Source organism: Thrips palmi, unplaced genomic scaffold, assembly GCF_012932325.1.
Source record: "Thrips palmi isolate BJ-2018 unplaced genomic scaffold, TpBJ-2018v1 HiC_scaffold_12, whole genome shotgun sequence".
NCBI classification, from domain to species: Eukaryota; Metazoa; Arthropoda; class Insecta; order Thysanoptera; family Thripidae; genus Thrips; species Thrips palmi.
Genome location: NW_023144623.1, coordinates 6313681 through 6336322, shown reverse-complemented (window position 1 = coordinate 6336322; position 22642 = coordinate 6313681). Strand labels below are relative to the sequence as shown.

Sequence of the window (22642 nt, the reverse complement as noted above, 5' to 3'; positions counted from 1 at the left end):
CTCATTCCGAGAAACGTTTTCGTCGCTCTGTCTCTCTTGCACCTCAAGGGGACGCCGCATGAGTGCGAGAGAGACAGCGAAGAAAACGACTCTCGGAATCAGTGTGCCGGGCCACCCTGCGAGCTGTGACTCGGAGCACTCGGAGTGCACCGTGCAGCAGTGAGTCCAGTCCTGTCGATGAGTCAGACCACGCTCTCCCTCTCTTTCTCTCTGGACCAGGTAAAAAGAGGTGGAGGCCCTCGGGCTTTCGGGGAAAACGGTGCACGAGAACCGAACTGGAGCGCAAACAAGCCACGGCCAGAGCACGGTAGAGAGGCACAGCAGACGCTTTCGGCGGAAATCCCGGAAATCCCGACGACAACCGCTGGAGTAGAGAGACCCCTTCTCTCGAAGAGACCGCGGGAAGGCAGTCTCTCCACCACGGTGGACTTACGCGACCACTCGACAGCGCGCTAGTTCCATACTGTCCATCGTCTCCGGGATCCCGCGTTGATCCTGCGGAGGGACCCCGCTGCAAGTGAAAATGAACAGAGATGCTGCAATCCTTGCGAACCGGCAAGACGTTCGGCGGGGCGGGCCGTTCGAACCAGCGCGCCGAAGCAAGCGGTGTACCAACCTCCGCCGCAGGTTGGCAGCAGCTGCGCCGAGGTATGAGAACCTTTGAGGTCACAAACGCGCGGCTCTTTTAAAATCAGAGGCGCCGGCAAGCTAAAAGCTGGAAGGTTGCCGTTTGCGCGAAATGTGCTGTATGAAATCGCTGTGCTATCGCGGAATCTCCTTATCGCGAGAAGAAATAAACACGTGGTTGTCGTTGGACCGAGATGAATTAGACGCCCTCGAGTCATCTCGAGGAGGGCACGAAGGCAACGGGGAACTCACTCTACGAACTCTACGGGCAACGTAAAACGTGGGAATGAGTAAAAGGGGGGGGGATTTACAGCAGCAGCCACAGCAGCAGCAGCCCTGCGGTCCATGAAGCGGCCCTTGAGCCCAGCCGGCGTGCCGGCAGACAGACTGACGGACAGGGCCCCCTCCCCCGACCCGCCCGACCCCCGGCGGGGCTGGCGGGGCTGGCGGGGCGCGAGGGCGCGGCAAGGGGGCGCGGGTGGAAGGGCAGGGGGCCAAGCCGGCCAAGCGGGCCATGCAGCATGGCGGCGGTGCGGCGGCAGAGGGGAGGGGTGGGGGCGTGGCGGGGCGTAGCGGGGCGGCGCATAGAAAGAAAAGAAGCAGCAGCAGCAGTGCCATTCCGGCGTTCGAGTCGTGCCCGCGTGTGGTGCGTGCGCTGAGCGGCGTGAGCGAGCGTGCGCTGCGTGTTGTGCGGCGTGGTGGTGTTGTTGAGCTGTGCGGCGACGCGGCGGGGCGCGCCGAGCAGCACAAGGAGGATGCGGTGTCGGACAGTGTGGGGGTGTGGCCGAGTGGGGGCTGTGGCGCTGCTCCTGGTGCTGGCCGTGGCCGTCCAGGCCCAGGAGGACCTGAGCGGCGCCGACGCGCAGCGGGAAGGCATCACCCGTTGCTATGACGAGACCACTGGACAGCCTCAGGTACGCAGGACGAGCAGGACGAGCAGGCGCTTTGGCAGGACGAAGACTGCGGCGCTTACAAAGTCCAACTGCAACGGATGCCGAGCAAGGGTTGCCGCCACCCTGCCGCGCGGCGTGATCGTTGTCCTCGAAGCCCTCCTCCATGCCATCATCATCGTCGTCCCCCAGCACGTCAGCACATCAGACCCCTGGCGTCGTGCTTCCCTGGCGCTGCGAACCAAGCACCCAGCACGTCCAGGCGCCCTCTCGAGATCTGGGGGTTTCTGGACGCACAACCACGACGTCGGTGCTTTGCTTGGCCTGGTGGCTGGCGACGCCCGGCGACACGACGGCCCCTGCGTTGGAGTCGCCATGGTGCACCGTGGTGTCGACGGCGAGGGTGGCGGTGGCGGTGCGGCGGCCCGTCGTGGACACGACTGAGTGTAGTGGTGGTTTTGAGTCATGTCATCGACGTGCACCCGAAAGAGGCTGCCTGTCGTGACCAGGGGGTAGCTTCACGGGGTGAAGGGTGTGGATGCCGTCGGCGGCCTTGGCGCTCGGGGGTTGGCCGGCTGGCCCAGCTGGCCCGGCTCGTCGTCGCCGTGGTCCGTAGTCCCCGACAGTGTCCCCGACAGTGTTGCCGTGGGAGCGTCGCGGCCGTCGGACCGACCGCGGGGCCCTGGGAAAGAAAGATGAACAGAGAAAGAGGAGCAGCAACTTTGTCTTATCGGTCGGCCCTTGCTCTCCCCTCGACCCGCCTTCCGCGGCGGGGCGGGGCGGGGCGGGGCGGACGCGGGTTGGAGTGGCACGCCTCATGGACCCGCCAAGGCGCGCCAAGGGCCGTGAGCAGCCCGCGAGCCGAGCCGCCAGCAGACCGATTCCGAAGAGTGGCTCGTCGCTCTGTCTCTGTCGCACTCGTGGGGCGTTCCGTCCGGGTGCGAGAGAGACAGAGAGTCGAAGCGGTTCTTGGGCGCACACGACAACGCGTGCTGCCATAAGCCGTTGGCGTTCGCCTTTGCCTGCCTTTGGCGGGCCGCGGACTCGAGTGGGACCGAGACGGAGTGAGGCACTCGCAGTGAGACGGAGAGAGAGAGGGAGAGGCCCCGCAGGAAAGGAAGAAGGAGAAGGAAGGGGTCCCACCAGTCCCACGTCCGGCTCGACACACTCGCATTCTCGATAAAGTCCGCCTCAGATATTTCTATGTAGTGTACTGGGTACTGGCGCGGCTTGAAGGCGAGGGAAGACTGTGGGGGAGCGAGGATGCATGACAGCACCACAACACGACCCACCCCGCCCGAGCTGAGCTTTCGTCGCTCTGTCTCGCTCGCGCACATGGGGGTCCGCGTGCGAGCGACGAAAGCCCCGTGCGGAACCAGTCTTCAGGTCTCCAAGCGATTGGCGGCGATTGAAAGCGAAGCGAGGCGGATGGCGGGAAACGGCACGCCGCGCTATCTCGATCTGATTTGAGACGCAAAGACCCCTCCCCCCTCCCCTTTTCCCCCGGCCACTACACTGATGAATGGAGTGCCCATGGAGCGGAGCGATTACCCCCGGCCTGCAGCGTGCGAGGGCCCCTCTAAACTTTCGTCCACAGAACAAGAGACCTAATTGAAACATATTTGCAATCCGATGTGGCTGGGAGCTCTCTGTGCGCAGGCGACGCTTTATGCTGGCTGGTCGACGTGTCGTCGGATTGAGATGCGACGCGTCCGGACGCGTCTCGACCCAGGAAAATTGGCACAGCAGCAAAATATTCAGTAAATACGTACAGTTTACGCTCCCTCCCCACAGTGTAGCGGAGGGGTGGGGGGAGGGGGCGTTGGGCCGTAAACTAAGACAAAGAGCCCCCTTTGTCCGAAAGTTGCAGCGGGCCTCCCGCCTCCCTGGCCTCCTCCGTCCCCCTCCTCCTCTACCTGCGCCTTTTCCCTGTGTGCAGTGCACCGCCCTGCGAATCATGCTCCAAAAGAACGCCTCCTCTCTGTCGCACCGCCGGCACCGACGCGTGCGCTGCTTGCGCACCTGTGCACTACACTGCAGCAGGCGTCGCTCTGTCTCTCTCGCACTCACGGGGCGTCTCGCACGGGCGCGAGAGAGACAGCGACAGGGAGGACCGCACGCTCCGGGGGATGTTTCGCGGGCACTTTTTACCCCCTCCCCCTTCCCCACTCGCGTGACGTACTCTATGCAAAGCCGCTTCCTGACGCTTTTGTGTCCGGCGGCGCTGCGACCAGCAGCGACCGGCCTGCGCCTCTCTCGTGCACTTCTCGGCGGGAAAGGGGAATACTTTTCCGCGCAGTCGCCTCGCCTATCCCCGCCTCAGCACCGGTGTCGGGTTCACTTTGGTCCCAACGACGCGGATGCCGCGGTCAAGCCACCTCGGCCTTCGGGGGCGGGCCCTAAACCGCGTGACTAGGGCCGGCCGCTCCAGCCGCGTCGCTCCACGGCCCTCTGGCCATAAAGTCCCATAAAGTGGTATGTACCGCCTCATGGACCGGTCCTCGGAGCTTGTAGGCGCCTGCAGGCTGGCTGCAGCCCGGGGGGCGTAGGCAACGGGCACCGCAGGCATGCACGGCATGGACCCTTCGGGCTTTGAAACTGCCGTGCTGGGCGCAGGGCCGCGGGGTCAGCTTCGCCTTCTCGGACACGAGTCCTGCGAGTGCATTAGCGTGGCTCAGGACCTTCAGGGCACTCACGGCCATCTCAGGACCTTTTCAGGACCGCGCGGCGGCACGGCCAGGCACGGCCAGGCACGGCGACGCAGAGCCCTGGCGGCGCGGCGGCAACGTGGAGGCGTTTATTTTGGTCCTCCGGGGGAAGGGCTCGACTCCAAGCAGCGCTGTCTCTCTCGCGCCCTCACGGCACGGCCCGCGAGTGCGAGAGAGACAGCGCGACGCCCGCCGGTGCTGCCGGTCTGAACAACGAGGACTGTGTTTCTGTTGCAGCGGTGCATCCCGCCCTTCGAGAACGCGGCCTACCAGCTGCAGGTGGACTCCACCAACACTTGCGGCCACAACCGCGTGTTCTGCCGCCAGGCCGGCCCGTCCGGCAGCTCGGCGCGCTCGTGCGAGGAGTGCCGCGACGGCCAGTTCGGCCCGGAGTTCCTCACCGACCTGCACCACGAGGACAACGCCACCTGGTGGCAGTCCGACACCATGTTCCACGGCCAGAACCAGGTCAACCTCACCCTCAACCTGGGTAAGTTGAGTTGAGTCAGTTGCGAGTTAGGCTCAAGGTCAGGGTCAGGGCAGTCCATGGGGCGGTCAGGGCACTGAGACCTCGGCCAGCGTCTCCAGAAGGGCGCTCCGTCGTTTCCGGACAACCCCCGGCGCTGCGGCTCTGCCTTCGTCGCTCTGTCTCTCTCGCTCTCGTGGGGCGTACCGCAAGGGTGCGAGAGAGACACAGCGACCTGCAGCAGGCGGGTCCTCGGCGTCCTGCGCGTCCTGCCGCAGAGCCGAGCAGCTGGGCCACACGTGTGGGGTTCGGCGAACGCCACGGCACAGCGCGTTGGGGGTGGGGAGCTGCAACCCCGAGAACAACAACAACAACAACAACAGTGATGGTCGTCGAAATGCAAATGCGCGTCCGACGCGTTTCTTTTCCGATCCGTTTCGCGCGCTTCGGCCAGTCAGGCCCGAGGGCCCGGCCCTAAACGACGTGCATCATTTCCGGCGCGGCTTCAGCGCGGCACACGTTTACAGTGGCGTGGCCAGCTTGGCCTCGACGGCGTGCCGCGCGTGCCGCGGCGTGCCTCCACCAGTAGTGCCGTGCCGCCCACGCGAGACCATTGAGCGCGGTGGCCGCTTGACACCGACACCCACATGCAGTGTCGCGGGCGGCGGCAACGCGAGACGGTTCACTTGACTCGTCCACCGAAAACATTGGAAAGGGAGTTGCGTGCCCTGGACTGGGCCCGCGGCGGAGGTTCGTCGTTAGCGCGACCGTACTTTTGGAATAGGGTGTACTGCGTTGGGATAGCTGTGGGTCACCCAGATAAAGTATCGGCGAGTTGGGCGACTGCCTCGCCGAATGCGGCGAATGCCGATGGCTGCCTCCGCGGCCCTCGCGGCCCGGGGCCCGTGGGGCCTCGACCTTCGCAGTGGCGGAGCAGTTTGGCAGATTGGGGACCGCGCAGCAGCGGCCTGCCTGGACCTGGAAGTCCTGCCTGGAGGTCCTGCACGGGAGCGTCTTGCAGTGGACTGCACCTCGGCGGACCCACCGCCAGTGTGACGGCGCGGTATCGCCGAGCCACATTTCCGCCTTATCTCGCCCGTGATTGGTCGGAGGATTCGCTGCACTGCAAGTTCAAGACGCCGCACGCAAGACCGACGTGCCGGTTGGGCTGCCTAGCCTCCAGGCGCGCTGCCGCCAGCCGCGCACCGCGCACGGCCGTCGCATGGGCTGCCTGCCTTCTAGGCGCCTACACTGCCGAGTGGCTCATCGCTCTGTCTCTCTCGCACTCTTACGGAGAGCCCCACGAGTGCGAGAGAGACAGCGCGACGAAACAACTTTGGCTGCTCTTCCAATTCGCCCAGTTTGACCACTGCGTTCTGTTCATCTGTTCGTGTGTTTCCGCAGGCAAGGCTTTCGACGTGACGTACATCCGCCTGGTGTTCCACTCGCCGAGGCCGCAGAGCTTCGCCATCTACAAGAGGACGTCGGAGAACGGCTCCTGGATCCCCTACCAGTTCTACAGGTGCGTACACGGCGTACACCCACCAAGTGGAGGCAAAAACCACCCCACCTGGCGGAACTAAAGTCAGATGACACGACAATCTTCGGAAAACATGAGGCCGCGTTCTCTCGCTCCAATGGCCAGCCTAGGGTCGTGGGTTCGAATCCCTCCGTCGCCTAAAACCCTTCCTCTCTCTCGGCGTGCCGCAGCGCCACGTGCCGAGACTCCTTCGGGCAGCCGGAGAGCATCCACACGCCGCGCGGCGAGGAGACGCGCGCCCTGTGCACGTCCGAGTACTCCGACATCTCGCCGCTCACCGGCGGCAACATCGCCTTCTCCACCCTGGAGGGCCGCCCCTCCGCCTACTTCTTCGACACGTCCGCCGAGCTGCAGGCAAGTTTCCGCTGCGGTGACCGTCACGTCGCACAGTGGGCCAGACGACTAGTGGAGACGCGGTCTGAGCCCCAGAGTCGCTAAACAGGACTCAAACTGAACGTTTGACCCCACCAATGGATAGCTCTCCGAACGAGGAATCCATTGGTGGGGTCACACGTTCGGTTCGAGTCCCATTTAGCGACTCTGAAGCTCAAAACGCGTCCGGGATTTTGACCGTCTCCACCGGTCTTCTGGCCCACTGTGCGTCGACCAAAGATAGTGTAACTGTAGTCATGCATGTATGGTGCACTGCTGCGTGCTGCGCGTTGTGCTTGCGTCCTCTGACCGCTGCGTCCTTCTCTCTCACCCCCGCAGGAGTGGGTGACGGCCACGGACATCCGCATCACGCTGGACCGCATGAACACGTTCGGCGACGAGGTGTTCGGCGACGAGCACGTGCTGCAGTCCTACTTCTACGCCATCTCGGACCTGGCGGTGGGCGCGCGCTGCAAGTGCAACGGCCACGCCTCGGAGTGCCGCGGGGCGTCCAGCACCAGCAACCGGCGCGAGTGCAAGTGCCAGCACAACACGGACGGCCCGGACTGCCAGCGCTGCCTGCCCTTCTACAACGACCTGCCCTGGCGCCGCGCCACCGCCCTGGACGCCCACGAGTGCAAAGGTGAGCCTCTCGCTGTCTCTCTCGCACCCACGGGGCGGCCAGACAGCCATGAAGCACTGGTCATGCGGGGAGTCCAATCGGTGCACCCAGATGAGCTGATCTCTGTCGCTCTCCTGTGCGGAGCGGATCCCCGTGGGAGCGCTCGATGAACCCTCTGCTGGCGCCGATCGCCCCCACTGTGGGTCCGCTGTCCAAGATAGTTCTTAGGTAATGTTGTTTGCTGGAGAAAGCATCGCAGGGCCTCTTTGTCGCGCGAGTCCCGGACCGCCTGGAGCCAAGTTGCATGCGCTGAATGGGGCTGCGGGCTCGTTCCGAAGACTGCTGTTGTCGCTGTGTCTCTCTCGCACTCACGGGGCGTCCCGTAGGGGAGCACACTGTGCAGAATCGCCCCGCCGGAGAGCATGCGCCTGGAGCGTGGAGCGAGCTCGCTGCCGTGTCCATGTCCAACTCGTGCCCTTTGTGCTGAGCGCCAGTGGCACCAGGTGGCACCCGCCGAGCGATTGCGAAGAGTCGCTCTGTCTCTCTCGCACCCCTGCGGGACGCCCCATGAGTGCGACAGAGGCAGAGCGACGCAACATCCCTACACTGGGCATGTGCATGCGGTGTGGCGTCGCTGGGCCCTCTCGCGCCCATGTGCGGCCCGGTCCGCGCGTGCTGCATCGCACCGGCCGCGCCGCGCCGCGCCCTGTGCCCAGTGTGCCCTACCCATCTGGTACCTGGTCCACGGGCCGCGCCTGAAAGGCTTTCCCGCTACCCGCCCCGCCCCGCCCCGCCCCGCCCGCGGTGGCGTCTGTCGGTCCGGTGCCCCCCGCGCCGTGGCCCGGTCCGTGCGGCTCCGTCCCGCGCCCCGCGGCCCCGCGGCCCGCCTGGCCTGCTCTGGAGCAAGGAGAAGGAGGCTGCCGCGGCGAACGGCCGAACGCTCGACGCTCCGCGCTCCGCTCAGTGTGCCCGCGACGCTACGCGACGCCGCTGGCCGCACGGCGCGCCGCCCCGCCGAACGCCGCGAGCCCCAGGTAGTGCAGACGCGTCTCCGCTGCGCCCCGGACCACCTGGGCCCAAAATCGCGCCGAGAGGCGTTTTCGGGATGAATCCGGTCGCACCGGCGGCCGGCCAGGCGTGCGCTGCCGAGTGACTGAGCCGCGAGTGTGTGTGAGAGTGAGGGAGCGACTTCGAGTGTGATTCGGTGGACAAGTGTTGTGAGTGACCGCAGCGCCGAGTGCCGCCAGTACCGAGTACCTCCATGTCGCCCCGCGCCGCCACGCTGTGCTCAAATTTACAAATTTGAGAGCTCTTCTCCTCCCAGGATGTCGTTGTCGGCGGCGTAGCCGCATTTTGAGTCTGGCCCTGGCCCGCATGGGCATTGGGGTGTTTTTCAGTGAGGGTGCTGAGTGACTCCGCCCCCTTCTTGAACCCCACCAGTGCCTACCTTTTCAAGGGACCAGGGCACTGAGTGGACTTTAGCAGTGTACCGAGCCCTTCCGCTGAACGTGTATGTGTGTCGTGTGTCCCGCGGTGTCGCAACGCCTTTCAGTGCTCGTCATGCACGACACTGCCAAAATTTAAATTCAAAGTGGATGTTTGCCTCTTTTACCACGAGACAGGGAGCCGCCGGCTTCCCCGCGAGTGAATATCGAGGAGTGGATACAACCTCACCTCGCCGGCTGGGCCTTTGCGTGGGCGCCTCTCCCTCCCTCTCTCTCTTCTCCGGGCACAGCAGTCTACACAAAGACTCACACACCTTCCCCATCCGGACGCGGAGTTGAAATTATTCCCAGAGCCTTGGCTGATCACGGCCTGGCATTGATCGGCTGATTTCGAACAGTATGCGCTTCGTCGCTCTGTCTCTCTCGCACCCCTGCGGGGCGGTTCATGAGTGCGAGAGAGACAGAGCGACGAAAGCAAGGCCTGAAATCGGGCCGCGGCATCCGCAGGCAGGCGCCACATTGCACTCGACACTCGGTTCGATCGACGAGGCCCGCCGCGCGGAAATAACAGTGAAATTGCCGCTGCCTTGACTCGACTCCTCGACTCCCGCACACTGCAAACACTGCAAACTGCATGCATGCTCACCAGCAGGGTGGCCTCGTCGCTCCGTCTCTCTCGCACCCCTTCGGGCGCCCCGTGAGTGCGAGGGAGACGGCGAGACGAGTTCGGAATCCGCGTACCGATGCCATCTCTGCAGCCGCACCTGCGTCGCCTCGGACTACAGTGTCGTGGTGTCGTCGATGTTGTTTGAGGGTTCCCTCAGCTCAGCAATTACACCACGCTTGGCTCTGTAGAGTACCGGGGTGACTGGCGGGCTTTCTACAGCCTGGCGCGTAGGCAACCCGGACGCAGCCCCGTTCGACGGGACTGCCTACCTTGTCTCCGTCGCAAGGGGCCAGCGGAGAGGCAGAGCCCTCGCATCCGACGCGTTTTCCCTCCCCCTGGTTCCACCCTGGTTCCACCCTTGTCGTGTCGTGGCGATGGGAATGAGTCCCGGTGGCGCGGGGTCGCGGACGTGGAGTGCAAGGTACTGGCCCCGGTCTAGGTTCGCCTTCGCCACGATGGCGCGGCGAGTGCTGCTGCTGCTGGCGCTGGCCCTGCTGGCCCAGGCGGCGGACCGGGACGAGACCCGGCCCTGGTTCAGCGGACCCAGTGAGTAACGAGGATGTGATCAACACAGGGCTCTCCCTTCGCGCAGCGAAGAGTATCGAACGTCCGTCGGGACGTTGAAAGTGTCGCTAATGCAAGTTTTTAACGCGTGCCTCTGTTTGCAGCCTGCAACTGCAACGGGTTCGCCAACCGGTGCTTCTTCGACAAGGACCTGTACGAGCAGACGGGCCACGGCGGCCACTGCCTGGACTGCATGGGGAACCGCTCCGGGCCCAACTGCGAGCGCTGCCGGGACAACTTCTTCGAGCGCGAGGACGGCGTGTGCGTCAACTGCTACTGCGACGAGAAAGGTGCGGGTTCGAGCCCGGGTGGCGGCGCGGCGTTTCCCGTTTTTCGTTGCTCAGTTTGTCTCTGCCTCCAGGTTCCCGCAGCCTGCAGTGCAACGCCAAGGGCCAGTGCCAGTGCAAGCCCGGCGTGACGGGGGAGAAGTGCGACCGCTGCGAGGCCAACCACTTCGACTTCGGCCCCCTGGGCTGCACGCCCTGCAACTGCAACGAGGCAGGCAGCGCCGACAACAGCCCCAACTGCGACCCCTACACTGGGGCCTGCTACTGCAAGGAGCACGTGGAGGGCAAGCGCTGCGGAGTGTGAGTGCCACGAGCCAGTCTAGCAGTGTGGTGCAGTGCTCACTGCGCGAACCTTGCCACTACACTACACTGACGCTCTGATTCCAACAGGTGCAAGCCCGGATACTTCAACTTGGACCCTGAAAATGAGTTCGGATGCACTCCGTGCTTCTGCTACCGACATTCTTCTGACTGCCAATCTGCGCCTGGCTACTCTAAGGGTAGGGAAAGGACCTGGTCTGTATTTTCAACTTTTAAAATCTGAGTGATTGGAGTTAATAGTAAGCTTAATTTGCAGTCACAATGGAGAGTGTTTTTGCTCGAGGCAATGAAAAGTGGACTGCTGAGGATACACGTGGGACACCAATTCCCTCAGAATACAATAGCATAACTCAGACGATTGGTGTGAAAGCTCCTTCAGACCAACCCGTTTATTTCATTGCTCCTGGTAAGCACAGGTTTGGGTGGCACTATCTTGAGACATACTTTAAATGTAATTTTTAAACTTACAAGATAAATCTTAACATTTTCAGATAAATTTTTGGGTGATCAGAGATCTAGTTACAACCAGGACCTCAGCTTCCGTTTGCGGATTGGCGAAACTGGAGCTAGTCCCTCCGTTATGGACGTTGTTCTGGAAGGAGCTGGCTTCACAATATCTCAAGCCATATTCGGACAAGGCAATAAACTTCCCACTGTAAAGGTATTGCACCTAATCCAGTAAATGCAATGATTTTGTTAGCTTCTCAATTTTCAATGTTTCACTCATATCCATGAAAATTTTAGGATCAAGAGTTCACCTTCCGCCTTCATGAACATCAAGACTACGGCTGGCAGCCTCGCTTGGCTGCTCTCAATTTGATAGCCCTACTGTCCAATTTGACAGCCATAAAAATTAGGGGCACTTACACACCTGTAGGAGTTCCAGAAGGAGTTGGTTTCTTAGATGATGTCAGGCTGTCCGGTGCAAGGCGGGGTGCTGCAGGTCAGCCGGCCCTCTGGATAGAAATGTGCAAATGCCCGGAGGGATATGTCGGCCAGTTTTGTGAGTCGTGTGCCCCAGGCTATCGGCATGAACCGACTCATGGAGGACCAGATGCGCGGTGTGTACCATGCAACTGTCATGGTCATGCTGATATTTGTGATGCTGATACTGGTAAGTTAATCAGTTTTTTTTTCATTCATTAATAAATGTAGACATCTATTGGAATATGAATGCTGAGTTCATGCCCTGTTCCAGGTCGTTGCATTTGCCAACACAATACAGCTGGTGACAACTGTGATCGTTGTGCCAAGGGCTTTTATGGAAATGCTCTAGAGCAGACAGCAAATGACTGCAAGCCTTGCCCTTGCCCTAATGGTGGAGCGTGTATGCAGCTTCCTGACGAAACAGTTGTGTGTCTGGAGTGCCCCAGGGGGTATGCAGGTGAGCCTTCACATAAATTATATATTTTTAAAATTTATTTCTCTATTTATTTATTTATTTATTTATTTATTTATTTATTTGTCCACTTAGTGGACAGAACACTATGCTCTGGAGATTTTGTCACAAAATACACTTTTAAAAATACTTTCAATTTTAGAGTGTATTTTGATGTTTTTTCTTGCTTTTTTACAGGGCCCAAATGTGATCTTTGCAGCGATGGATATTATGGAGATCCCACTGGACGCTTTGGCCCAGTGAAGATTTGCCAACCATGTGACTGCAATGAAAATGTGGACCCTAATGCTGTCGGCAATTGCAACCGTACCTCAGGAGAATGTCTAAAATGTATTTACAATACAGGAGGATTTGAATGTGACCAGTGTCTTCCAGGTTTGTGTGACTAGCTTGCTTATTTTTTTTAAATAATTGAAACAAGTTACTATTATTTAACTCGGATTTAACTCCATGGTTATTATGATACATTTTAATTACACGTTCTACTGTCTGTTTAGGATTTTATGGAGATCCGCTGTCTTTAACTAAGGGTGACTGCAAACCATGCCAATGCTATCGTTATGGTACAAATGAAACTGAATCTGGACCTTTAATCTGTGATCAGTTCACTGGTCAGTGTCAGTGTAAACCACATGTGACAGGGACCAACTGTGATACCTGTGAGCTTGGCTTTTTCAACATCCGCAGTAGTGAGGTAGGTGTTTCCAATTCCTGTATAATGCAAAAGAGCCTTAATATACACAGTTTTTTTTTGTTTTTTTTTTTTAATTGTTTAATTTTTGTGATTTAAAATTTACTATGATTGTAGGGATGCCAAGCTTGCAATTGTGATCCGATTGGATCACTAAACCACACATGTGATATCAGAACTGGACAGTGTCTCTGTCGCGAAGGCATTACTGGACTACACTGTGATCAGTGCTTACCTGACCACTATGGCTTTTCGACTGAGGGCTGCAAGCCTTGTGATTGTGATGGAATCGGGTCAACCAATCCGCAGTGCGACCCATCAGGGCAATGTCCAGTAAGATTTTAACTTTAACTTCTCCTTGTAAATTACAAAGCTTTGGAAAATTTGTAAACTAAATAAGAAATAACTCTTTTTCAGTGCCATGACAATGTTGAAGGGCGTCGTTGTGACAGGTGTAAAGAAAACAAATATGACCGCCAGAATGGGTGTCGTAACTGTCCTGATTGCTACAACCTTGTCGAAGATGCTGTAAAGGCCCACCGTGATAAATTGAATGACCTGCAACGCATTCTCAAGGATATTGCTAATAGCCCTACCACAACTGACGATGCTGACTTTGAGAGTCGGTTGGCTGAAGTTCAGCGAGTAGTTAATAAATTGCATGATGATGCCAAAAGTGGTGCAGGAAGTATGTATATTTTCTATACAGAACTACCAATTTTTTTTTTCTAGCTGCAATATTTATTTTAAAATATCCTACAATTTTCAATTTTAGAAGAAGATAAGAGTTTGCTCCAAAAGATTGAAGATTTACGTTCTCAGTTAGAATCTGTGGGCACATTAACCAACCAAGTAAGAAAATGGACAAAGCAGGCTGAAATTGCCACTGAGCTGGGTGAAAAGAATGTCACAATGGCAGAAAGAACTATTGAACGAGTGCAGTCTAAACTGAAGGTTTGTTTAGAACCATTATCACTGCATGTGTCCAGACATAAAGTAATAAGGTTTAAAATAAAAATTTTAAAACATATCAATTTTTTTCTCCGATTAGAACACCATGGAGTATCTAGAAACTGAAGGGCAAGCTGCTTACCAAAAGGCACTTGACAGATCTAATGAATTTGGCCAACGCAGTAACCAAATGTCGGCCATTGCTCGGGAGGCTCGATTGAAAGCTGAAGAGTAAGTCTATTTGTATGCCTTTTGTTTTATCCACACTATAGGCTTTCATCATTTTCTGCTGACTCTTAATCATTTTTCATTTTGGTCTGCAGGCAAGAAAAGGAAGTTGAGAAGATTAAAAAGATTGCTGAGGAAGCAAAGAATGTTTCATCCAAAGCACTCACCCTAGCTGATTCTGCTCTTAAGCAACAGCAAAATACCAGGTACATTTTTAAGTTTTGCTTCAATAATGTGCTTCATACATTTATAACATTTTCCTGAATTTCTGATTTCAGTCAAGAGCTACGCAGACTGGGCGGAGATATTGTGCAACTAGGACAGAAGCTAGAAGGAGTCAAAGCTCTCTCTCAAGCCACAAGCTCTCGGGTGAATGCCACACATGAAGATGCCCTGGGTGTTTTCAGTGACATATTTGCCCTCATTCTCCCTGACATTAATGTTCCTAAACTTAAAGAGGATGCTGATATTGCGAGGAGGGAGGTAAGTAGCCTCAGTGTTTAATCACCAATCCAATTCACCCCCAAAAAATGTATTTGTCTTTTTGTTTGACAAAGTAGGAAAATCCTTTATCTCTAAGAGCATTCCTTACATGAATGAGTAATATTTGACATGTATCTGTTCCAGGCGGAGAGGATGAAGGGAGAGGCTGAAAGTCTGGTGAATACTCATACAGATCTATTGAAGGATCTCAATAAACAGATGCAACAGTCTGAAGATCTTCTTCTGGCGGGAGACCAGCAAAGGCAGAAGGCAACAGATTTATTGGCACAAGTGGATGCGGCTCACATCAGAGCTTCGAAAGCTGTAGCCTCAGGAGATAAGATTTTGAAGGAAGCTCAAGATACCTATGCTACTCTTCAGAGTGAGTTCTTGGACATGCTTAAATCAAGCTGCAGTGTTCTCTCTTTACTTCCTTTTTTTTGTTTATTTTGTTGTTAATTTTTTAAATCTGTATTTTTTATCTTTTATTTACAGAGTTTGAAGACCAGGTTCAGGAAAGCAGAGCGCAAGCACCTGATGCTCTCCGCCAGAGGCCCAAAATTGAACAGATGATCCAGGAGGCCATTGAAAAAACACATGACGCTCACCAAGCCTTGGCGGGTGCTAAGACCAATTCTCAGATTGCTCGTGACACAGCGCAGAAAGCCCAGAAGGGCTATGCTGAGCAGGCTAGTAAGGTGGGCCCCAAACCAGTTCCATGGGATGGAAAATGAACTTGGCAAAAAAAATTTCACCCACAATTTTTTGGTTTTTAATTTCAGGAAGCAGATGAGATCAGGAAGGGAGCTGGAGAAACCAAGGAGAAAGCAGGGAAGTTGCGGGACGAGGCTGACCTCCTGGCTGAGCGAGTTGTTACTACTGGCATCAGGGTTTCAGAACTAGAAGATCAGGCTACTCGAGATGAAGATTTAACTTCAAGTGCCAAGAAAAATGTGGGCCAAGCCAAGAGCGATGTGTCAGATGCATCTAAACAAGTTCAGAAAGCTCTAGAGGAAGTTGATGCTATCATCAAAGAACTCAACGAATTTTCAGATAATTGTAAGGAAATTTACAATATGGCTCTCCCTGATTTAATCTATGAAGCATCTCCTTTATCCATCTTGTTTTTTAATTTTTCAAATTTATCTTTGCAGATGATGACACTCAAGATTTGAACAATCTGGAAGCTCGCTTGAATGCAGCTAAAGAGGAGTTTAGGCGTGCTGAACTTGATAAACAAATTGAGGATTTAACATCAGCAAAGCAGACACAGGTAAGCATTGCTCCTAAGTGCCACTTTAATTCTATAAATACTTTTCTTCCATTATAAAATTGTAACTGTCTTTTGCTTCAGATGCAATGGATGAAGAGTTATCAGGATGACCTTGATCGTTTGACTGCTGAAGTTAATAATATAGAAGACATTCGAGACGCCCTGCCTGCTGGGTGCTTCAGGCAATTGGCACTTGAGCCAGAGCCATGAGGAATCATTGCCCAAGACTGTTTTAAAACATTTAAAATGTGCTGCAGTAGTGTGAATTCACATTGATGTGGTCATTTTTTCCCCTCAGAGGAAAAGAAGTCATTAAGAAACAGGGTCAGTCAGACTGGAAATTAATTTTTGGGGGGTATATTTATTTGACTTTGGGTATGTTGATCCATTTATTGCATAATGCTTGGACCCTGTTCGAGGCAAGGACGAATTTTCTTTGACTTTTAAGAAAGCCTAGATGCTGATCACTGTAGTTTAAAGCATCATAATGGTCAAAGTCAATTCTGGGGCACCAAACAAACATTCTGCCCAAATTGTTTTCCATGTTCTCTAGTACAAAAGTTCTAAGTTTAGACCATTCTGGCATAATACTATGAAGCCCCTTGAATGAATTGATTAAGGTAGAAATACTTCACCAACCATCAAAATTGAAAATGTTAAGTAGTATGAATTCATTCAATACTTAAGAGTAACTAGATGTGCCATTTGTGTTAAATATGTCAGTGATTTAGGAGTGAAGAATAAGTAAGACTGTACGGGGCATTAGTGTCTTTTATGTCCAAACCTCTGACATCTTTCAGAAAACTGGTATCAACATTTGATAGCATAGAATAGTAAAGTTGAATTCTTTTTAAATATCTTGTGTTTTTTTATCCTTTTTTTTTTGTTTAATTTAATAATTAACAGCGTAAGGTTTGCCACTGTTGTAGATATCAGTAACATTATGTAGAATTGTGTAGAAATTTAAGAGGTAAGGTTGTTTTAACTGATTGTTGAATACCAAAGATGATATTTAATGAGGAATTGTGCTAAGTGTCATGCCTTAGAAATCTCATTTCACTGCCAAAATGTTTAAGAATGATGTGTGACTTGCCATGAAAACCAACAAACAGCTTCAGTTTTGAATGTGAAATCAGGAAAATGTTACAATAAACTGGATTACATCTTTAAGGCCTCACTTAATTTGTGACTTGGTATACGATAAATCCTGCCATATCGGGAGAGTTTCAGGAGAACCAAAGAAGCACACAAATGAAGGAAAGAGCTTTTACTTACATATATACACATATAAACGTCAAACGCCTGTACAGGACCAAATGCAGAAATCAAAATTAGACGTACAATATTTATGTACACAAAGACATTTACACACACGCATATACATACAGTATGCCATTACAGGTCGAATGTTACAGTTTGCATCTTACAACTAGTATCACCTCGAGTATCACTGCGTCGTGCAGCAGAGCGGCATTACATAATTTATTACAACTAGAGGCCGCTCAACTCGACGATCACAACCTTACATTTCCCTACACTACCTCCACACTCCGCGCGGACTTCCCTAGCACGGCCAAAGCGGCTCTGCTAGCTTTTGCACACCTGTCCTACACTCCGTTTGGCACTCGGCGCACCGTGTTGGCTGTGTTCCGATTCAGTCCTCTTCCTCTTGCCGGCCGTGAGGGTCTGGTTGGACGGGTTGCCGGTCGCCGTGCCGGTCGCCGTGCCGCTTTCCCGGGCGACGTCGATCTGCACGACGGCGGTGCTGTGCACGGTGCGCTGGACGGCCTTCTTGCCGGCCTTCACGGACTGCACCGTGGAGAAGAAGCGCACCGACTGGCCGCGCGACCTGCCCACCAAAGTTTCAGCATTATAAAAATAGAAAGGACACAGCTTGCAAAAAGAAAATCTCTTTTCTTTCTTACCTTCGAATGAGGAGGTTCTCGATGTGGGCGACCTTGGAGTGGTTGGCGGCCTGCATGCTCTCCATGGTGCCCAAGGTGGTGGTCGTGGCCAGGATGGTGCGGTGCTCCAGGTCGAACCGCTGGGCCAGCTCGGCGAGTCGCCCCGCGTGGCCGAAGTCCCCCACGACGACGAGCATGGCGTCGCCAGGGACGGCCTCCAGCACGCGACAGAGGTCCTGGAAGAACTGCCCTGGCGCCGCGGCCTCGGCCTGCGGCGGGGGCGCGTTGGCGCACACGACGCAAGTGTCCCTGGCCTTGACGGTCTTGGAGCGGAGCAGCAGCCGCGAGACCGAGCCCACCGACGTGAAGCTGTCCTTGTCCAGCGCGCTCCTGCGCACCGCGAAGCCCGAGGAGGGCTGTTCGGGAGGGCCGCTCCACAGCACCCGGAGGCCCTCGAAGTCCTTGAACTTGGCCCCGGCGGCCCAGCCGGCGCGGGCCACGCCGTGCAGGGCGACGACGGCGATGCCGTGCTGCCGCATGTGCTTGAGCAGGATGCTGCCCCCGAAGGTGTGCACGTGGTGCGGCAGCGGGTTCACCCTCCACGTGGCCAGCTTCAGCCACGGCTTCAACCACGGCTTCAGCGTGGCGTTGGCCTCTGCCCCGCCGGACAGGCGCGACAGCAGCGCGGCGTCCGCGGGCCCCGCTGTCGGGGCCTCCGAGGACGGCGTCGGAGTCGCGGTGGCGGTGCCGCGCCCCTTCGCAGCCACTTTCTGCTTCTTGCTGGCGGCGGTCTGCTTCGGCTTCGCGCTGAGGGGCTTCTTGAGGCTGATGCTGGGGGCTGGCGAGCTTCCTGCATCCCTGGCCGGGCCGATGGAGGGGGCGTTGACGAGCTTGTACCTCGTCTGCATGACGCGGGTGGTCTTCATCGGCGAGATCGCAGCGGAGTACGCCAGCCGGGCGGTTCGCTTGATGGAGGCCGCGAGGGTGGAGGTGGTGGTTGCGGCAGCGGCAGGCGGGTCCGGGGGAAGTACCGGGACGCGGCCCGGGCGCCGAGCCTTGGCTTCCAAACGCTTGCCCAGGTTGTCGACCTCTGCGTCGGCGTGCTTGACGGCCACCTTGGCTCTGTCCTCCACACTGGTGACGCTCTCCTCGGCCTCCGCCAGGGCCGCCAAGTCGACGCAGCCGTCGTCGTCCGAGCTCTCCACGAAGTCCATGAGGCCGCGCAGCACCAGCTCGAGCTTCTTGTTCACGTCGTCTTCGTCGTCGACGTCATCATCGTCATCATCCGGGTCTCTGCCGCCGGCTGGAGTGGCGGGCTGCTCTGAGACGGCACTGTCACTTTCGTTGAAACCACTTTCATTTGCACTTTGGCTGCGTGCAGCTGCCCCCTCGCCGCCCCCTTCACCCACACTGGGAGTAGCGCTGTCCTCGTGCGCAGCCCTTGCAGCCCTCACGTTGAATCTGTCGTCTGGACAAATGTCTATCACGGTGCGGGTGCCGTCAGAACGGTATCTGTAGCTTAGGCACTCAGTACAATTGTCAGCCACACTGGACACGGTCGTGTCTTCGCCACGACTGTCTGAGCTTACAGTGCATGAGCCCTTGGCACCCTCGGCAAGCAAACTGGCGTCACTCCGAACCTCAGGACACTTCTCAACCACCGCACTTTCACTTTGGTCACTTACGCCCCCAGAGCACTTATCAGTCTCACTGGAGTCACACCTGCGCTCCAAGGCCACACTCAAACTCTGGTCCTTTAAGCCCTCAGAACAAGATTCGTGCCCTCCACGGCCACCTATCGCACTTGCGTTGCTTGTGGCGTCCTCACATTGAGCAATCGCACCGGAGTCGGTCTTGTCCTCGCCCACCGATTCAGATTGAGCAAGACTTTCTTCGCCGATTCCAGGCGTGGCTTCGCTTTCGCTTTGACACTTGTCTGCTTCACTTGAGTGGTACCTCTCGCTCCGCTCCTTCGGGATGCTCTTGGTCTCCGCTGGGCCATGTTCTTCGTCGCGGGGCTCTGTCTTCACCACCACCGCGGTGCTTTCCGCCGGGCCATCCTCTTCGTCGCGGGGCTCTGTCTTCACCACCACCACGGTGTTTCCCGCTGCGTTGATGGCGGCGTCGTCCTCTTCGTCGCGGGGCTCCGTCTTCACCACGGCCGCGAAGGGAACGGCAGCGAGGCAGTCTTGCGGGAGGGATGGCGAGCCGGACGCGGCGGCGGCCTCCTTCGGCGAGGGCGGCATCGCAGGGGACGGGGAACGCGGAGGGGGCGTGGTGCGTGGCGGCGAGGGCGTTGTTGGCGGCGAGGCTGTTGACGGCGGTGAGGCTGTTGAGGGTGCTGAGGCTGTTGAGGCGGCTGAGGGTGTTGAGGGCGGCGAGGGTGTTGAGGGCGGCGAGGGTGTTGGTGGCGGCGAGGGTGTTGGGGGCGGTGCTGTCCGCGGCAGCGGCGGCGCCGTTGAGGAAGGTGCGGGCGGCGGCGTCGGCGGCAGGTCCCCGTCGTCGTCAGTTATCCGCAGCACGCTGCCGTACTGGCCGTCGGCACCCTTGTAGACGCACAGCGTGCGGCGCGCCAGCACCCCGTCGGGCTCCACCTTCTGTGCCCAAAGGTCCTCGCCGGCCTCGCTCAAGACGACCACGTTGACGGCCTCCAGGTCGGCGCACGCCTGGATCACCTCCGTGCCGAAATGGCGCTGCTCGACCAAGGAGTCGACGTCGGCGATGTACGCCAACATCATGGCCTCCGCGTTGGGCACGCCGCTCGCGTCCGCGAACCGGAGCGGCGGGTAGTGATCCTGGTTCGTGAGCACGGCGTCGAGCAGGTGCTCCAGGTAGGCGGCGCGGCGGGCGGCGAGGTGCTTCCCGATGCGCTGCCGGAACAGCACGACGCGCGGGAAGAGGTGGCCGCGGAGCGGCGAGCACCCCGTCAGCTGCTGGGTCAGGGCCTCGAACAGGCGGTTACCTGGGGCGCCGTCGGGGCCTGCGGCCGGTCTCGGCACCTCGGTGTACTGCACCGCCACGCCGAGGCCGCGGCTTGTCCTCAAGAGGCAGTGGCTCTCGTCCTGGTCCTGGTTCTTGAAGCCCTGCGGCACGCTGGTCAGCGGGAAGGCCTCGCCCTCGCCCTTGGGCGCCGCGTTGCATGCGATGCCCTCGGTGGAGGGAAGGCCGAGCTCGCCGTGCTCGCCGTGCTCCGGCGCGGCCGGGGTCGGCGTCATGTTCACGGCTGGCGGCTTGCCCGGGTCCGCTAGGCCACCCATCTGTGGAATGTGCCATGTCGGGAAGCAACCCGCTGACGCCAGTGGGGTGACTCCGGGCCAGTAGCAGTTCAAGTAGGCCAAGCTGTTGCTGTTGTTGTTATTGTTGATGTTGAAGCTGTCGTAGCAGTAGCCGTAGCCGCTGGCGCTGAAGTCCATCTCCGCGCCGCGCGGCGTCGCGCTGCCTAATCCAAATCGTCCCAATCACTTGCTGCAAGATGGTTATCGCTAACTTGAAGGACACACACGCGAGGCACGCGATAAGAGTCGACGCTGGGCACTGCACTGCACCGGGCACGCGAAACAGCAGACGTACGCGTGCGGCCGTGCCGGCGACCGGCCTGGAACTAGACCAGCACGTCTCTCGACTGACACTGAACGACTGACTGGCTGACTGGCAGCCCAGCGCCCAGCCACCGCTGGCAGCCGACAGTGCTGAGCCAGCTTGCCCTGCTGGCTGTGCGGAGGGTGGGGGTGCGGTGGCGGTGGCGGTCGACGGGCCTCCGCTGCTCCGCAACTGTCAACAACGAGCGCCCCGCCCCCGCCTCTCTGTCGCACCCCCACCCCCCACCCCACATCTGCCCTGGAAATGGACAACACGTGGGGTGTCGCATGGAAATTGAGTCAGGTTTCAACGGCGAAACGTAAACATGACGGAACGGCAACGGTGTAAAAATGATGTTCCCCGAAAAAGGCCGCGTCTGGGGGGCGGGGTCCTCGACGGCCAGAGTCCGGCAGATCGTGACAAGGACAAAATCCCGGCCGCGGCATTCTGCCGAATCAGTTCGCGGTCAACGTCGCCGATTATGTTACCGTTTCATCCCCCCCCCCCTCCCCGGCCCCGACGATATGCGTCGCGCGGAAGATAAAAGGGCACAGTGCATACCGGACGGACACGGTGGAGGGATACCGGATTACACCGTGTTCATGTTCACTCAAAGGAGATGCCTCGGTGTGAACATGAACCCGACACTGTTGCCAGCAAAAGGCGGAGCGTCTAGTGAGGTTTTTCAAGGGCACTGTGTAAGTTGGCAGACAGCGCGGTGAGTGATGTCCAGGAACACCTCGACGCGGAGGCGGGGCACGCCGAGGGGAGTCCCCGTCCCGTGGTCCGGCGTGTCGCTCCGCGGCCTGGCGATGCTTCAAAACTCAACCCTCCGCCTGCTGCCTCGCCCGCGACGCAGTTCCAAGTTCCAACAATTCGACTACCACCACCACCACTCGACGACGCAGTGCAGTCGCCAGGTCGCCAGCGTCGCCAGTCGGTTCTGCGGTCGTAAAACCGAAAGCGCGGTCGTGCGAACGCTGCGAACGGAGATACTGTACTGAGAAACCGGTTCGTCGAGCGGAGGGGTCCTTTGTATTTTCCATCGCAGCCCCTCCGGTGTCCTGCGGTCCTAGACCCAAGTCGTAAAAAGCCTCCCTTTCCTTCGCTTCATGGAGCGTGCAGCGCGCCGTGGTGCAGGTAGCGGTGCGCTGTCCAGGTGCGACGGGCTGAGGCTGCTGCACCCAGCATCCAGGGCTGCCCTGGCTGCCCCCAACCCACTCCATTCATAGGTCGGTGCTGTTTTACCGCTAGCTAGGCGCAATCACTGCATCACTGCAAAAACGTGTCACCTGCCGAGCGATTCGGTGTGGGATGTGCAGACAGTGTGGGGACAGGGTGCAGACAGCAGCTGGGCGTGGGCTCTCAGAAGATGCAGGAATCAGTACTCACTGGATAATAAGCCTTTATTTGAAGCGTGAGGGGACAGGGCGACGCTCAGGGCTGCTTCGGTCGGCGGCGGAATACTGGTTGTGACCGTGCTGCACGGGAGAGGTAGCCTGACTGCCGCGCCTGGGCGACAGGCGCGGGCATTTATACTCCGAGAAAAACTTGCATAAGCCTTGCACGTGCGGCTACTACTTTGTATGACTTGGCTGAAGCTGCAAAGTTGACCTTGCCCGCAT

At 57.5% G+C, this 22642-nt stretch overlaps 2 protein-coding genes across 3 annotated transcripts; one reads left to right on the top strand and one right to left on the bottom strand.

The window, feature by feature from the left end:
• Nucleotides 1-1264: 1264 nt before the first annotated feature.
• LOC117640046 (laminin subunit gamma-1) lies at nt 1265-16704 on the top strand. 2 transcript variants are annotated; one of them, XM_034376254.1, is made up of 25 exons: nt 1265-1541; nt 4463-4715; nt 6096-6213; nt 6402-6585; nt 6943-7246; nt 10006-10191; nt 10263-10488; nt 10579-10688; nt 10766-10915; nt 11001-11170; nt 11254-11623; nt 11708-11893; nt 12086-12283; nt 12406-12602; nt 12717-12932; nt 13017-13287; nt 13375-13553; nt 13651-13781; nt 13874-13984; nt 14057-14261; nt 14406-14643; nt 14757-14959; nt 15044-15320; nt 15416-15534; nt 15616-16704. In XM_034376254.1, the coding sequence occupies exons 1-25, from the start codon at nt 1383-1385 to the stop codon at nt 15742-15744; spliced, it is 4890 nt and encodes a 1629-aa protein (XP_034232145.1). In that variant the 5' UTR covers nt 1265-1382; the 3' UTR covers nt 15745-16704. The 2 variants fall into 2 exon arrangements, with proteins under 2 accessions (XP_034232145.1, XP_034232146.1); XM_034376255.1 differs by lacking the exons at nt 1265-1541; nt 4463-4715; nt 6096-6213; nt 6402-6585; nt 6943-7246 and adding an exon at nt 9778-9883.
• Nucleotides 16705-16786: 82 nt separating this feature from the next.
• Nucleotides 16787-21215, bottom strand: LOC117640047. The gene is made up of 2 exons (XM_034376256.1): nt 17460-21215; nt 16787-17383 (listed from the first exon to the last, which is right to left on the bottom strand). The coding sequence occupies exons 1-2, from the start codon at nt 20849-20851 to the stop codon at nt 17122-17124; spliced, it is 3654 nt and encodes a 1217-aa protein (XP_034232147.1). The 5' UTR covers nt 20852-21215; the 3' UTR covers nt 16787-17121.
• Between the last annotated feature and the right edge of the window lie 1427 nt (nt 21216-22642).